The following is an 18698-nucleotide window of genomic DNA, read 5'->3' as shown; positions in this document are numbered from 1 at the left end:
ACCAACGAACAGATAACGATATTGCGTTTGGAGGGAGCCTAACCTGCCACAGCACCTAAAACCTCGTAATGTTATGGAGGTTACTCGCGCTACCTATACTCATACTGCTACGCAGTTCGCCCACGCCTTATGCGGCCGGGATGCTAGTTAAAGGCTCACAATGCCGCATCCAAAACGCCCGTCTAATTTCTCCAGTACTAGTTCTAAGACTAGCAAATGACCTTCGTGCTCATGCCATAATCAACACTACCTTAGGACAAAATGAAACTCTAGTTGCCCTCCCATTTCACTTTTAGCCGTTTGCATTAAAACCCACAAGAAGAGGCCTGAGAAAACTCGGCATTCTGGGCCCGCAAACGCCCACCGACCTGCTTGCCATAACAATATAGGCTCGATGATGGTGACCCGTTGGACGCCGTGGCACATGTTTTTATCTTGCTGCCGCCCTACCGCCTGTACCGCCCAGCACCGCCTGCCAGGCCGCTGCCGGGCTTGCCCTTGGCGATCAAAGTGGGCAAACTGGCAACAACATCGGAGAATTTCAACACATTGCGAGGCTATTTTCAAAATACCTTTTATAAGAACACACCGTGCCAGCGGAAATGCCCCGGAGGAACTACGAGTCTTATTTTGTACATAAGGTAGCTGTGATTATGCCATGCCCCCACCGAACAGTGTTTGCTGTCTCAAGTACTGCCGAGAACATGTAGCCCGTTTGTGCGCATGCGCATTGTGAGCCTCTCTCAAGTACTACGCCCCTATTAGAGATTCACATGCAATAACGTTCATAGCTATTCGTGGTAGTCTATTGGTATATCTGGCACTCACTTAGACGCCTTAGCCAAGGCTGCTACTACACACACTCGCCGCCGTAACCACTCATACGATCGATAGGCCAGTAGCTAATAGGCTTCCCTATATGCTGCCGGCCATTTTGGCAGTAAACTAAAAACACGGATCGGACAAACCAGTAACCCACACAAATACTTAATAAATCACATTAATAAAATCAAAAAGGCGCAAAAGGCTAGCAGTATTAAAGTACGCGATAACCCAAGGCATAAGGCGGGCCCTTGAGAAACTATACCGCGCGACACCGCCCCCCTCGACGCACGCCGTTTGTGTACATTTAGCCCTGTTTGCCCATTCCGCCTTGCGTACCGGCCCGAGGTATTTTCCATTCGCCCTTGCTAGCTTAATTGTTACATTATTTAATCTCCCGCCTGTATCCTTTTAGCCGCCTACTGTCATACCTGCCCCCTAGCCTTTTCCCTTTTTGATCTTTATTAATTGATTTATTAAGGTCGGTATTGGTGTGGGCTTACTGGGCAACCTCCACCCCGCCCGGGCACACACACTTTTCCGATCCATGTTTTTAGTACTCCAAATGGCGCGCCCTGTACATGAGTTGTGGTTTGAGTATGATAGTACATTCGAGAGCCCAGACCCATCTATAACTTAAGAGTAGCATGAAAAATAACACCAATATCTACCACAAAGAATTGCCCCAATTATGAGTGATCAGATTAATATTTTATAATCTAATGAGCTAAAATGGTTTTTCATGCCGAAAATCACATCAGCAAAACTTACGCTTATCTACGATCGATAAACCAAGAAACAAAACACTTTACAAATGCGCATCTTGCGTTCTCTTGTTTGAAAGGAGTTTGCTTGCATCCCACTTAAGGGGAAGCTGACGTCACTCCGCCCCACCAATATCCGGCCCTACGCCATCTCGGCCCCACCGCCGATTTGCCGGCCTAAAATGAAAATGAATTTGGAATGAAAATGAATTTGAAATGAAAATGAATTTGGAATGAAAATGAATTTGAAATGAAAATGAATTTGGAATGAAAATGAATTTGAAATGAAAATGAATTTGGAATGAAAATGAATTACAAATAAATAATAAAAATATCCGTAGCCATCTCGGCCACCATACAACAGGGATCTCGAGTCGGTTTTCAGCAAAAATTCCAGATTTTCACCGCTCATTATCTCAGCGTAGGAGCATCGTAGGGACAAGCGGTTTGTTTTATATCAGTAAGATAGGACAGCTGATCAATACTACTGCAAAGAATCGTCAAAATAAAACGCCAAAGTTTCTTAATTCGACTAATACTGCGACTTGGTTTCAGCATTTCACCGTTGTACGCTCTTAATAGTATATATACCTACAAATTCCTATAATCACGCGTGCATTCATATGTGTCATAACACAACAGCGAGTTTCAAAATCTTTATTTTTGACCGCTAACATGACACCATGTGATTATGCTGCCACCCTTGACAAAGTTGCGCTTCTGCCAATTTATTTTTGATGATTTTTTATGCTGGACCCATTGATTTATTGCTGTTTTGTAGGTAATACACGGTGAGTGGCAAATTGCGGGTAAAATAGTGTTAGACAATGTGTCCGGGGCACGAATAAAATTTCGCAGGCAGTTCTACATTCTCCAGTGAAATACATTTTATAAATAACAAAACTAGATAATTTAGCTGTCAGCTCAAGTGATATACTATTACTACTAATCTGATCAATGAAATAAGAAACAATCATCAATTATTTACAAAATTGAACTATATGAATACTGATTGTCCAACGGTACAAACGTTAGTTAGTTCAGTCAATGTGGATATTTCCTTTTGGCTTTCATTATAATTTGATTTGTTAAGAAGTATCACTATCAGCTAAAAGCATCAGCATCTAAGATTATTGCAACACATGATATAGCATACAGATTACAGACTTGTCAAGTATCGTCAATATATATTATATTTCTCTCCTACAAAATTAAATGTCACCAATTAATAAATAAAAATAATGAACAAAAAGCAATATGTAAAAAAAACACATGAAATCAAGTGTGTTGCACGTTTTAGTAAAACTTTTACACACGCAGTTTTTAGAAGCTAGAATACTAGAAAAACTAGTTTCATGGGAATTTATAATTATATAGACTATAGTGATAAATTTGCAGACGAGCGGGCGTATTGATGTCTGTAGCAGAGACTTATTCTGAGCATTTAATTTTAAGGATACTCTCAACCTTTTGCACGGGTATTGCTCTAATAAATATTAAACGTTTATTGATGAATGAATCGAATCAATCACACGTTTTATTTATAGAGGAGATATCTCTATGCGCAAGCCAAAAAATTTCATGAAATTTCCAGCTCACATAATTATGTTACCACACAAATTTTGAATTTTTATATAAAAATGGCATTTTGGATATTTCTCAATTACCACCAGAGAGTGAGGAAGCAAAATTTTCGCCACAGGTTAAGCACAATATGTACCAAAATAGCGCATCAGGATTTTTCTTTAAGTTTCATTTTTACTGAGAAAAATAAAAAAAACTGCTTAAAAATCAAGTTGTGTGTTAGAATTGAAAATTTTAGCGAATAAAACGGCAAAAGTTCTAATAAAATACGGCACTTAATAACAATCCCTGACGCACTTTTTAACAGCAATATGTTACCATTAAAACGAGTGTAAAATTAAATTAATCCGAGATGTAATCACAGAGAAATATCCATTTATACATCAGCTAATATGTAAGAAATCGAAACGGAGAAATCGGCCCAAGTATAGAGAACATGGGTCCCAATAAAACCAATGTGCCTAACCCTAACCCTAACCCTAATTCTAACCCTAACCCTAACCCTAATCCTAACCCTAACCCTAACCATAACCCTAACCTATTATATAATATTATATAAATATATAATGAATAATATTATATAATATTAATGATATAATATTATATTTATATTGATGTAAATGACATTGGTTTTATTGGGACCCATGTTCTCTATCCTTGAACCGAGAAATCAGCGTTTTTCTATTTTTCACAATGATCGACCGCCTGTGTGCAAAATGGGTGAGCGTATGTGAAACATCTACTGTTAGTAACACGGTGTTAGTACTTACTGTGACATATCCATGACTAACAGTAACTGACACCACTAAATTGGTAATATGTTCCATGCACCTTGAGAAATTGTGAGAAATTACGAGGTTCAAATACCACCGCACTTTCATGCAAAACGCGCGTACGATGTGTATTGTGTAGGTACTGCATGCCGTTACTAAGGCTCAAGGGGTCGTTGTCGTAACAGGTACTACAGATATGTACCCGAGGTACATATATGTATACACAAAGTGTACCAGACTTGTAGTACAGAAGTGTACCCTAACCCTAACACTAACCCTAACCTTAAACATACCTCATATAAAAATATAAACATAATACTAAACAACCTAAAACTACCTCGGGTACATATCTGTAGCACCTGTTACGACAACGACCCTTCGTGCGTGCCTAAGGCTCATAAGGTCTATGTCCCCCAGGGTACTGCTGATATCTATTTCATATCTAACCCCCCTTCAGTGCTCGAAATAAGAAAAAGAATGCCGTTGTCCTGCAGACAACCCAGGCATCAAATCGCGTTGTCCGCAACAATTTCTGGTTGTCCCAAAAAATATCCCCAAATATCCTATTTTCAATCACATTTTTTAATAAGGGGGGCCAAAAACAGCGAACAGCGCAAAATAGTGGAGGACTTAATATTTTACTGGCTCCTCCGCCTCCCTCTCCACACCCTACGACTCCTCTACCTCTCATCTCTGCAATCTTTGTTATTGGGCGTTCATGCGAAGAGAAGCGACATTTTTGATCATTGTTCTCGGTGCTTGTTCGCCAAGATATGTGCAAGTTGTTGTCAGTGGCGAATCTAGGATTCCAAAGGGGGGGTAAAAAAAATAAAAAAAAAAAAAAAAAAAAAAAAAAAGTGGCCGGGGTATGGGGGTCCTCCCTCTCAGAAAATGTTAAAACTTGCTGGTTTGCTTGGTGTCCCAAATCGAGTTCAGCCTCTTCATAAGATCAGACAAAACCTGACATATACCAGTGTTGAAATAGCAGCTGTCCGGCATATTTTTATATTGTTCACCGATTAATAGACGGATAAACGATTCTTGATGAGCTAGAAAACACTCGATTTGACAAGTATGAACAAATGAACATCTATTGTGCCAGCTACGCCTACAGCCAGTTGGTTGGAATTGATTGTCAAGTTCAGGATGCAAACATATTGAACGCAAAAGGTTATATACCATAAGATTAATTGGGTACTATAACACGGCGTATATAAGATAGCCGAGTCGGTTAGAGTTAGTGTTAGGGTTAGGGATAGGGTGACTGTTTGTATTTGTGGTGTGGATTGCCGTACCCGTAAGCCTCGAGACCATTTAAGATACGGCTGGGCAGCGATATGCGTACGTGTGACTGCCGTACCGTAGCCTGCGAAGCAGTTGGGTTAAGATACACGGCTGCGCGTACCCGTAGCCCTCTGCGTATAAAAAAACGTGTATTATTGTTTGAAGCTTGTCTTGTGTATCGCACTCAGCATGGCGCTAATGATATCTTAGACGTGGCGGGTGCATTTTAGGCATGCTATGGACGCAATGCCGGTGCCAGATGGACAGGGCCCGAAAGACAAATTCAATTCGCGTCAGAAAAAATTATAAATAAGAGTGCGTTTTTTCGTCCTTTTTTCTTGGTTTGTCCACTCGGACAATGTCTGCAGACTTGTTAGGTATTGTCCGGCGGCAAATTCTGGTTGTCTGCGGACAACGGGACAATCGGCTTATTTCGAGGCACTTGCCCTTGATATCTAAATTGATTCGACTGCCACCCCCCTGATATCTATTTCATATCGTAACCGCACCGCCGGCCGCCTTGATATCTAATTGATATCTTGATCGCACCCCCCCTTTATATCTCTTTTATATCACGACATTAATGACATTAAAGTTGGGAACGCTATTATGTGCTTAGTGTTTTCAAGTTGGTGTAATCAGTAATATATCCACTATTATGTGCGACTATATTTCGCTATATTTTTTTCAGATTGTGCCCATTTTTGAGCAATGACTTCGAAATACTGGCTTTAAGAATTTTTAGCTGTTCATAGGTAGTGTGAAGACGGTTTCTTGGAACAGAGAGACGGTTAAGGGAGATATATGTGGTGTGGAAATGAGTAAGATAATGGGGTATAAGTACTTTGTTTGAAGGAGAAGTCAGAGAGAGTTGGTTGGAAATCGTGATCAGGTCAGACTGTTTGGTGAGCATCTTTTCTTCATCCCAAATTACATTATAGATACACTCTGGTGTAACGACCCAGTTATATTTTTTATCACGTGTTCATCAAGTCAAGTACACATTCATTAAAGTCACAAAGTCATTTAAGTTTCTTTTAAGCTTCTTCTAATTCGTGTTACTTTAATCAATGAAATGAGAATCCCGAGTATGCCAATACATGATTGTAAATTTTAAAACCATACACAGCAGCGGATACAATATCTGCACTACTACTGTGTATGACAATTTTTTTCTCATTCTTTTTCATTTCCAAATTCCATCCATGCCTATATTATAGTTATATTTCATTTACATAGTGAAATATTTCCTATATTCCTAAAACGATCATTTTCACTACATTAAATATATTTATCAGCATACAGTAGACGTCATTATAAACTGCTTATGCCTAATATGGCACATGATATTTATCACACTTACTACAAACACTGATTTTTCTAAAGCCTCTAAGGCTCTTAGGTAATTAAGGGCCTTAAGGTATATTAAACCATTTTATATAATCCCATTTACCCACCATTAAAACATTTAGCTTATCAGAAACTTTAATGCTGTGCAGTAGAATTGATGGACATTTTGAGATGTGTATGAGGCAGCTATTCAAGCTAATTCTATTAATTCAATTAATTCTATTTAATAGCTAACATTATAAGAGCACAATAAATCAGTACTTGTTTTTGAGTAATGACCCAGATGCATTTTAATTTAACCAGGAACTACACTTTTAGTTTTCAAGTACATATCCTTCGAAAAAAAATCTTGCGAGGCAGAGAAATCTGTTCTCTTTTGCCTTACGACACGAGTTAAGCCTACGAATGCAATGAACACTGACTGCGTGCTACGCCCGTTTACACGTTATCAGAAGTAGATAAATACTTCTCACGTTATCAAATCACATCCTAGTGATTGTAAATCGAGCGAAACGTACGCATGTGCAAACAGACACTACAACATGTGACTGATCGATACGGCCCTGCAACAGTTATTGGAGTTCCCTAGACAACTACCGTTCTAAACAATCACAGCGACTTACGAATTACGATACAATAGCGGAATGCAGCACTTATCACGTGTGCATGAACATGTGGGTGTATGTGACAATAGAGCAAGGAGACCATAGACCTGCTCTAATCAAATCGAAACGCTCTCTCATACGCTCGCTAGCCGAGCCTCCTGTCGTTTCTGCGCAGCTGAGGGGAGGGAAAGTGAGAGCTCGCGCAAGCAATCTTGCTCCTCCACACGCTACGCAGTGCGCCGCTGCTACAGTATTTACAGCGTTCGGTAGTAACCGAGGAATAAACTTGCTTTAGCCTGACCATCGTGCGCCGGCGCAGCAGACGCTGCTTCCATGCAATGGGAAACAACGTTCACACGACGCGCTGCGCGAATGAAAAACGGTAAGGCCATTCACGTAGTCATAGACTTTCCTCTGCTGCTGGCATGCAGCCAGCAAGGTCTGGTGGATGCCTAACCGCTTAGCCAAGCGCTTGCAATGTAACCTAGCTGATGTGTAACACTCAGATACGACACTACTATATAGTCTATGACTCTCTGACGGTCACAACACCTCATCTCGTTTGCATAGTTACGAGCGTTTACGTGACAACGGAATAAACACTTGATTGTGAACTGCTTTGTCCATGACAAAATGCAAGGTTAATATGCCAAGTACTCATTGAGGCACATTCGGATTAGCTCATCCGTTTACATCGCCGATACATAATTTAAGCAACTTCAAATATTCAATGTTTGTCTTATTCAATCACATTTACTCTTCAAATATGCATACACACACATGTAAGTGCGTGCACACATTTGTGATGGAATCTTGATATCGTTTTGGACACAATACAGAACATTCTGGACAACAGAAGCCTGACCAGGCTGCGAGACTTAACGTAAATGCACACTTTAATATATTCTTATATCTTTTTAATTAAATACATTCTTAATTACACACGTCATTCTGGCTGTTTCTTGGAGACAAAAGGTCGTAATTTTGCAGCTCAATTCGGCAGAGGGTTATATCAAAAGCATTTATTCTCGATCAGCGCGTAAACACGGTGTGTGTAGGGAGTGAGTTTACAGTCACACTCTCTCAGACAAAATAAACCGAATAGCAGGTTCATGCAGCCCATAACGATAAGTTCTGACAAAATTAGTCTCATTTCCTTAAGCAATTAAATGCACCAGACATGTATTGCTAAAACGGTATATTATGTTTTATTTCAACAGATAGCTGGTGAACGAATAAGATTCCAAATTCATGGTGAAATGTTTAACATGTAAAATCATGGAAAAACATGACCCTTGGTTCCTTACATATTTTCAGTTAAAATGGATTAAAATTATGGTACATAAAAATTTCATGGTTCAATATACCTTGGAAATATTTTTAAAAGCAGTCAGGTATAAATAAAATTGTACTTTTATGATTAGCCTACAGTCTATAACATGCAAAATAAATTAACAGAAGCGCAACATTGTCAGGGTGGCAGCACAATTGCTGGGTGACGGTGTCCTGTCAGAGGTCAAAAATAAGGATTTCGAAATGCACTGTCGTCTTATGACAAATGTGAATGCGTGATTATAGAAATATGTAGGTATACTATTATTAATGCACCACCTATCATAATAGACATCATATTTACTGAGAAATGCATATTAATCTTAGTCTTGCATTATACATTTAATAAATTTCCTTTGATCTTTCATCCTTTAATTTCCTTCCTTTTTTCCTTTTTTCATCCTTTACTTTCGTCCTTTAATTTTTAACTAGAAAATTTGCAATAGAAACAAATATAGTCTAATACTCTATTAGACACACAAAACGTGAAGCTTGGATTGTGAAATTAGTTAGAAAACAATAAAGGTATAATAGCAAATAACTCGATGACTGATTTTGTGTCCATTAAGAGTTCAAAGGCCTATCTGGCAATCAGAGGCATCAAAGTTCACATGTTTGAAATAAACAGTGATTTACGACAGCTTACAATCGTAGGGATGAAACTAACTGAATAAAATCAGACCTGATGGAAACTGGCACACCGTATACGACAGACGGACATCTCACGACAGCCACAAATTTTCAAGAATGGCGTTTCCTCTCTGAAACTCGAAACCACAACTTACAACGGTTACATCTAGGTAGATCGACGCATTTTTCATCAACAAAATTTATGTGGCATACAAATGCTGTGTGTACTAAAATATTTAAATAGCTCTATATAAGGCATAAGAGAATTATTTCTTGCAAAAGATGGCATTGCCCAAGTCACTAGTCGAAAATTCTATATATATATGCATTAATGGAAATAATATATTAATTAAGAAATAAAAGAGTAAACAGGATAAGAAAAAGAATCGAGCCAGTGTTAGTGCGTGCGTGTGTGCGTACGTGTGTGTGTGTGACCGAGAGAGTGAGAGCAGTAGGTTTGGTTACCAGTAATATGGGGGGAGCGTTCAACCAGCAGGCGTGGTATCAACAACTCGCGCAAGCAGCTGCGAGTGGCGAGCTACTTCTAAATAAACGCGTCTTGGCCTGATGCCTACGAGCAGCACAAAGCACTACGCTGCTGGCTGCCAACCAGGGGAAAATGCAATGAGGTGCAGGACACTCGCTGACAAGAAATGTTGTCATGACATACACGTCATGGCAGGGGGCAACCACCGGCTAGTCTTCTTTCCACGCAACCAATGTCGCCAGGAGCACATCTTTGCTCTCAGAAACGGTCTTACTCTATAGCGTACATGACTAGTGAATCAATAATTGCAAGAGCACACCAACCAAGTTACTATGACGACCCGATTAACGATTAGCCCTTCGCACGTAAACTATTGTATTGAATACGAATAACAAAACTATTGAGTTCCTTGTAACCGTTTCCTTCAAATACATAGTCAAGCGTATATATATATATATATATATATATATATGTCCTCTCAGACATGATAACCACATTTACGTATGGTTTTTTCTTCCTAATATACATTAGTACTTGTTTTAAAGACTGGATAGCATACGTGTCCATTAAATGTTGCGCTCCAAACATTTTTTATAAAAGACCTTAACAGCACGTGGTCCAATCAACCAGCGAGCTGTAAAATTCTTATTCAGTGGATTAAAATTAGTTCACAAGTTTTACCAAATATATTATCGTTTTCAATCAAATGATCCACGCTCAGGTTGGCGGCAATACGAATCAAATCTGATAAATGTCTGTAAGTAGTATTGCATATAAACATAACGGCCTCTCCTATCCCTACTAAAGTGCCAAGACTCTATAGAGCAGCCAACTAGATAACATATCGATTCATTACTGGCAGGCACTCCATTTCTACAGGGGGTGATCGGCATACACTTTTATTAATTCTACAGAAAGGTGGTTACAAGAACATACAGACATACACTATCATTAAGTCAGGCCAATTGAAATCGTCTAACCTGCCAGTGACATTGAGATTATTTTATCTCAAGATTAATTGGAGGGAAGTTGGGCAGGCTTGTTTAGAGGTGTTTACATGAGTGTTTTTGTGTAGAAAACTAAGTAAATTTATCACAACATTGTATGTTGAAGACCATTAAATAGAACAACCTTAATCTAGTTTAAACATCATACCAGATGCACAGTTGCAGTATTAAAACAACATTAAAATGTTCTCAGAGCAAGAAATGAGCAAAGCCCACAAGCATTTTTGAAACTTCGCCATTGTGAGGCTATTGCGTTTAAATGCACATGAAATGACAATGAAATAACTGCAAAAACGTGGCTGTACACTCATGCAAGTTTCTAGCACATACAAAATACAGAAATTAATTGCGCAAGTAATGTATATATATATATCTGTATGACCACCGACCATTAAATTCTACCTCGTGTTAAGGTCGATATAAATTTCAGATTTTCATATTAGTTTCATCAATCTAATCTGGTAGTTGCATTTGGTTTTTAATTGGTGGAGTGAGATTACTGTTTCAGTGTATAGGTCTAGAACTTCTGACGTTTTATGGATCAAATCAAGTAGAACTTTCAACTCTTTAAAGATATATATTATAAACTGGCCATTACCGCCTGTCTAATTTCCCCTCAGAAGAAACTCTGTATGACACCACTAATTTACCTGAAAATCGTATGTGTTCTTCAAAAAAGTTCTTTGAATACGACACGATTTCACAGTTTTCTCAACAATTAGCAACTGAGCGGCGAATGTTTATTATCGGATTAGTGTTCCATTGGGCCACCCTTAAAAAATTGTTTGTTTCCCCTTTACCCTAGGTGAAAAATCTTTTTTATTTTGTTTTGACAAGATGTGTGTATACATGTATATTGTATATGTTTTTTCGGAACAAAAATATTATTTTTTTTTTGCTAAACGAAATAATTTTTGTTTTGTTTTAATCGGCCAATAAAATGTGTCGAGTAGCGGCGTTTTGGCGAGTCGGTCGGTAAAGGGGAAACAAGCAATATTTAACCTTAGGCCTTGCCTATGACGGAATGCTGGGGGCTGTTGGGGATATTAGGCATCGAATTGTATTCAGCGTGTAGCGTTTCCAGCGTGCTAGAAATAAATGTGTGCTCACGGCGAGCTAGCAGCTGATTTTAGCTGTGTTGCCATCATGTTCCTGATGATAAGGAAGCGAAACAAGTGCTGTTACTGTGCTTCCCTAATATCTCCAACAGCCCCCAGCATCCCGTAGTTACAACCTGGTGCTGCCGCCACATATCAACATGGGCCGCTCAGATGCGAATTGTTGGGAAAACTGTGTGAAATTGTGTCGTATGCAAAGAACTTTTTTGAAGAACACATACGATTTTCAGGTAAATTGGTGGTGTCATATGATTAAGGGAGAATCATCGACGAAAACAAGGTAAAGTTCAGGGTTCTCCCTACGTTGCGCAAACGGGGCGCGCGCGCCCCGTTTGGGAAAACTCCCCCCTGTTTGAATCGTTGCGCCCCGTTTGAATTACCTCCGCCCCGTTTAAATTCCACCACAATAAAAGTTTGCCAGCGCGGGAATCAACGTCAAGAATTGCCGTTCGACCAGGACACCCGACGCGTGTATTTTTACCGTACCACGCATGCACTGCAGACAGTACACAAGTTAACCTGTAACTAACTGTACACCGACTCGGCTATCTTATATATAAAGAACCCCAAAATACCGTCTATGGTGTGGTGGCGATTTACGCATTAATTAGTCGTACGGTAAAAATACACGCCCCGGACCCCTAGTTTCCCCCTCCCTCCTCCCTCCCCTGTTTGAATTTCATCCTGGGGAGAACCCTGAAGTTTGAATATATTTATTCACATATATTGATAGAATATTTACAAGTTGAAAACTATGCAAAACGCTGTTAAAACGGTGTCATACTCTTCTCTATTATGTGCTCTTGATATTATTCAACTATTACCCTTAAAAGATCACGATGAAAAAGTACCATAGCAGTGATAGCACATCAGTCCATTTAAAATATAGTACATTTAAAATGAGATAGTGGCACCCTGTCAACTAGAGAACCAATTATTAGCAACTATTAGTGTTGTCAATCGGTTGTAATTTCGTAATCGATCATCGGTTAGACCCAAGTAACCGATGATCGGTTAGGCCAAAACAAAATATAGGTGTGGATACGGTTTCCCGACTGACCCTATTTATTCCCAGCGACCCTAAACATTTTATTGTCAATTTTCTTTAAAGTAAAAATATTTAAAAATATATATATAAAAAAAAAATATATGAATTGGACAGTTCCTGCTTCAAAAGGCACAACACACATCCTTCGGACATGGTTCGTAAATAAAATATTTCAAGAAAATAAAATGTTTTCCCTACCTACCCTATTTTTTTCCGGCATGTAACGGTTATGTATGTTAATAAAGGATAACTTGTATAGTAGTGATGATATCTCTGATTCTCATCACTTTTCTAAGTTTTCTTGTTCAGGTTTTACATTTATTTCGATTTTTTTTCCTTTCCGATGAAATTGATTATGGATTTTGATAACCAAGCGCTTGGTTTGAGCCACTGTTCAACCGATGATCGAGTATAACCGATGATCGTGACATCACTAGCAACTATAATACTAATACAAGTATCATTATTTCTTATACATATAACACACACATATATATATATAGGGCTCCCTCTGGATGAGGCTGTGCTTTTTTTTAAACTTGTGCTTTTTTTTAAACTTTAAATTGTGCTTTTTTGCTTTTGTGCTTTTGTGCTTTTGTCAAAACTTTAAATTGTGCTTTTTTTTAAACTTGAGCCACCAGTTATTTTTAGCCACCACTGAAAAAGTATATTGTTCACTTTATTGTATGTGCTAAGTATAGGACTATGGTTCTCACATTTATTTCATTTCTTTTGTCTTACGTGTTTTAAACGCTGTTATCATTGGTTGATGATAAATAAAACGAGTACGACCATCAGCTAAAGAGTTTATTACTTTAAAGACTGAACTTATTGATGATAACAGCGTTTTTTACATCCCAAAATGCGTGGCTGTGTGATGTTCACAATTGCGATCGCAGAAGAATTGGCGACATGGCGTTTCACAGCCCGCTGTGCCGTTCTAGTTGTCACTCTGCAAGGAAGCCTTAACACCGACCGGAACATTGTTGCCTAGTTATTCCTTCGGCCAAGAGGCCAAAATTCACGACATAGGCAAAATTCTTCACAAAATTTAGAAACTAGAGGTCACCTACCAAGGCATTTAACAGGTGATGGGTGTGGGGAAAAGAGGTGTACGAAAACATTTTTTTAAATAAAGTAATCAAGTAAAAATAAACCAATGGAGTTTAGTTTACACAAAACTAGGTTGTTTTATTTAAAGCCTAGTTTAAAATACGACTAGGTTACGGAATTTGCTAGTAATTACACGACACTGCAATTTGATGATTTCATTATTCATTCGTAATTTTGTAATCAGTTAAATTCGCCAATTATATCGTCACTTAGTGTAGTAAAATCGGCACTGTTGTTTATTTAGCGCATTTTGCGAAGGTGGCGAATGCCAGCGGTAGCCCTGTATATATGTGTATATATATGGATACACACATGAGACTGAGCGAGCAAACTGACATGTGAAACAATTGTAAATCCAATCGTATCAATTTCTGCTATTCACGATGCTCCCATTGTAGTAACCTGACCCTAACACCGTGTAAGGGGGACAAAAACAGATATGATTCCAAACCGGTCACTGGTTCCTTGCCCAATTCAACTGACGGTGCGAATGGACGATCTACAATGTTTATAAAGCACAGCTGGCTCTACACTACAGAAATCCTTGCAACTAGATACAGGGGTTATAAGTCAAGTTCAGTTCGTGAAAGTATAAATACCTATACATATTTCAAAATAACACTCAAAATTTAGGCCCGAACGCTCAAAACATCGGAGCATGCACGGAAGATACATGTAAGTTTTGCGTACTGTACATATAGGTGACTGACTTCGCCCCAGATGGCAGCCTACTCCAGCCATCTGCAATACACGTACTCGTACCAAACATGTCGGCCAATATCGACTAAAAACAAGACATAGGAAATAAGGGGGACAGCGGAGAACTTCCCACTGCCCGGACATACGTAGCCGATGCTAATGTTTAGGCAGGCAAACAATTAACTCCCGGCTATGAACAAACGATGGCAACACAATGAAGCAAAATGGCAGATACTTACAGTCACTGAGGCTCACAATCCCAGCCAGGGTCATGATCGGAACGTTGGGTATCTCCCCGTTCATCTTGCTTTGATGTTAGAACAAGTCACACTAAAAATACAAGGTAAATCCAGTATGTTTAGGTGCCTACATTCGCCACAAATTGCCCATCATTACCTACAAATTCAAGACAGTAATAATGGAGGCAGGCCATTTTGTGAACGAAGATGTGCTAGTGCTGCCATCAAGTGTACCGAATCGACACTATATTTTAATACGATACATTGGGACGTTCAAACCAACAAACACTTCCAAGTTATAAACATTGGGAAAACAATTTAAACGCACGTTCTTTTTACACACATCTTAAAATGCGTTACATATACAAAGTAAATAAATAAATAAAACAAGCAATTAAGTTTTCGTGAATGCAACAACAAAATGATTATACTTATATAAAATTAAGAGATGCAAGTGTACCATTTCACATTCTATACTGCAAGCACAATTACGCATAATGCAAATTTATTTCATTGCAATGCAAGTAAAAATAACCATTCTATAGTAGGCATTCAACTTGATGTTTGACAAATATCATTGTCCAAGTTGCATTCAGGCAACATCACCTACCTGTATTGGCATGATTCAAATAATCACAGGTATGTAACTATTGTCAACCACCAGCAGTCTTATCCCTATTTATCAACAGTTACTTTTTTTTACTTCAGTAGATCACAGCCACACATCCCACATCACCATCACACATTTAAAGCACTACCTTTACGTTTTCAAAAAAACCAATAAAATGTCATGGCTAAGATAATTCTGACAACTGAAACGCCGTTGTACTTTTTTTTTACAAGATACTCCTTACCTATACTAATACGATCTAGGAAGAAAGACTGAATAGAAAGAATGGCATTTAATTATTTTATAAAAAAATATGGGATTTCATATAAAATATAATAATCACCTGTGTGTAGTGAGCCTGAAACACTAAAGTTATAATTGCAATATAGCGATGTAATTCAGGAAAATATGCAGATTCCATCTTCTTACAAATCCTTACAAACAGAGGAGCAGGCGAAGTTTATCCTTTTTAATTAAATAGGGCAGACTGTAGTATATTCATTACCAAATAGCCAACTACTAAAAATTGAAAAAGAATGTGATAAAAACGTTTTCCACCCTGAAGTGGCCACGCCTGTAACCATAATTTACTTGCCACTATTTCCCACAGTAATTTTTTTCATACAAAATACTGTTTAGCCTCATGAGCGAGCTGGCAGGGTTAAATAAGTGAGGGCTGAAGGTGCTGCTGCATATTATAAGTCTCTAGCGCACGCCTGGCGCATAGCAAGCGTGGTCGTGCCTGCAGCGTTTGCTTTGATGAATGGCAGCACTAATCAGTGTGTGTGGGTGCTTAATAGGGGAGGCAGGAGAACCCAGGACTGGGGAGTGCTAGCAAAATAATGAATTCAGGGGACCCTCGAATTTGCACTAAGGCAACAATTTGTGCAAATATTGAGTGAAGCAGATGAAAAAGTCAGCAAGGCGGATCGCCTCGCTTATTGCGTACCGGAGTATACGCCACAACTTACTAATTAATAGTTACTAATTAAGTTACTACTATTGCTTGTATTTAAGCATTGTTAAAAAGGATTAAGGTTAGAGTTACACTAGTTATGTTTTCTAGCTGGCACATTTAAGTATATAAGTTTGTGCAGACGTATATTAATATTTCACTGTGTATGATCTTTGACAGTTAATGAACCATCAAGGGATCATGCATTCTTGGATGGCCGGGACATTTAGCCTGTAGACTTACCATCCACTAAGTGGACGCAACGTTATCACTTATCATGAGACACAGCAATTCGTATATGACGTTGTTTCAACAAATTAGTGACTACACCTAGTTGTAGGTATAATAAAAAACAAGTGAAGTGATACTCATGGAGGCACATTGCACATAACATAATTGTGCATTGTGTACATGTATTTTTAACATCTCAATGATAAAATTATGGTAAATAAACACAAAATGTATTTACTGCCAGTCTTCTATAGACTAATAATTCCACATAAATGCCGTTCAAATGCTCCTCTGCAACACACAATTTCACCACACACACACACACCACTGTGCACAAACTCACACAAAAAAGACAAGCAGGCTTTGCCATCTATTGAAAACCACAGGGCCTAAAAAAGGATTTTTTTAAACTGATGAATTATGTAATAAAAACTTTGAAATCACTAAATTTGACGGGGCTGGAAAAAAGCCCTGTGGACACAGTAGACGGGGCTGTTTACGGGGCTTGGGCCGATCGGCCCCGTGAAAAGGCGAAGCCTGGATAAGGCCGGAAAGTATGAGTGCCAAATTCGCACAATGCTCGCTTTGTTTCACACCATCACAGCAAAAATACAGAGCAGTCAAAAATAAAGATTTCAAAACACTGCTATTTTCTGACAAATGTGAATGCGTGATGATAGAAATTTGTGTATACTATTATTTATGCACATACTATCATAATATACACAAAAATTCTAGGGTATAGTATCCCCATTAGTATATCAAAGAGATATCTGGTAATCCCTGTGGAAAACTGCCATGCCACGGCAATGTAAATAAAAGCCGACAGTATGAATAAAAGCAAGTGCCTGTTTATTGTGTGAAACTTCCTAACCACGCTACTCGATTGTTCGGCCAGTGAACGTGGTCGTGTGTGACGTCATTCCGACGATCGATTTCGAGTTATGCTGGCTTGGCAAATTCAAAATGGAGCTCGGAAGCAAGGACACTTGGACCCAGAATGAAATGAGGTGCGATTACTCATGTACTTGCTCCCATTTAGATTTTGGTGGAATGGGAGTTTTCTCCAGGAATTATGCATAACCAGTTGGCAAAGTTATAATTCCAACAAGAGAACATTTAGCAATGCATAGATACCAAAATGGAGGCGGTTTGTGTAATTGTCCCGCGATTGTATGAAACGAAGCGAGCGTCGTGCGAATTTGGAGGTCACGTTTCCCACTAGATACAATAATGTAACCCAAACCCAAGAGGATAGGGTTACAAAGCCTCCCTATCCTTTTAGGGGTTAGATGCTCTCTACAACAGACAAGTTCACGCGCACGCCTGTCGGCGGTGCACAAACAACAAAATTGTAGGCAGGTGGGAAACTAGATACAATAATGTAACCCAAACAAGAGGATAGGGTTACAAAGCCTCCCTATCCTTTTGTGCGGAGGAATGCCCGAGTGAATCACTCGGGCCGGTTTTGCTGGTGCGTTTTCAGAGACTAGAACTTCCAAACTGGGTTTATTCTCACACGAACCTTTCTCCGCTATCTGGGAACTTACTATGTATCGCAATACTTGTATTAAACTAATATAACCTGTTACAAAAATTCGAAGTTGACGAGGGCGAATATACTGAGGCGCCATTTCTGTTGACCTGTGACGTACGCATTTCCCAATGCGCATAGCGATCGCAAACGCAGCGCCCTCCGATTGGTCGGTGAATCCGCTCTCAAACGGAAGTACGTCACAGGGTCAAACGAATGGCGCTCAGTATATTTGCCGCTCGTCACTTCGAATTTTTTGTAGCAGGTTATATTAGTTTAATACAGAGTATTGCGATACATAGTAAGTTCCCAGATAGCGGAGAAAGGTTCGTGTTGAGAATAAACCCAGTTTGGAAGTTCTAGTCTCTGAAACGCACCAGCAAACCGGCCCGAGTGATTCACTCGGGCATTCTCCTGAACAAAAGGATAGGGAGGCTTTGTAACCCTATCCTCTTGGGTTTGGGTTACATTATTGTATCTAGTTTCCCACCTGCTCTACAATTTTGTTGTTTG

The 18698-nt window shown here is 39.1% G+C and overlaps 1 protein-coding gene across 1 annotated transcript in view; it reads right to left on the bottom strand.

The window, feature by feature from the left end:
- Positions 1-18698, bottom strand: part of LOC106812690 (nipped-B-like protein A) — an 85810-nt gene that overhangs the window by 58019 nt on the left and 9093 nt on the right. The window contains exon 2 of the mRNA XM_014816627.1: positions 14856-14946. Coding sequence (XP_014672113.1) covers positions 14856-14919 — 64 coding nt within the window. The 5' untranslated portion in view covers positions 14920-14946. The remainder of the gene's footprint in view (positions 1-14855; positions 14947-18698) is intronic.

Source organism: Priapulus caudatus, unplaced genomic scaffold, assembly GCF_000485595.1.
Source record: "Priapulus caudatus unplaced genomic scaffold, Priapulus_caudatus-5.0.1 Scaffold675, whole genome shotgun sequence".
NCBI lineage: Eukaryota > Metazoa > Priapulida > Priapulimorpha > Priapulimorphida > Priapulidae > Priapulus > Priapulus caudatus.
Note: the sequence above shows the minus strand (reverse complement) of the source record. Positions and strands in the feature narration are given on the sequence as shown.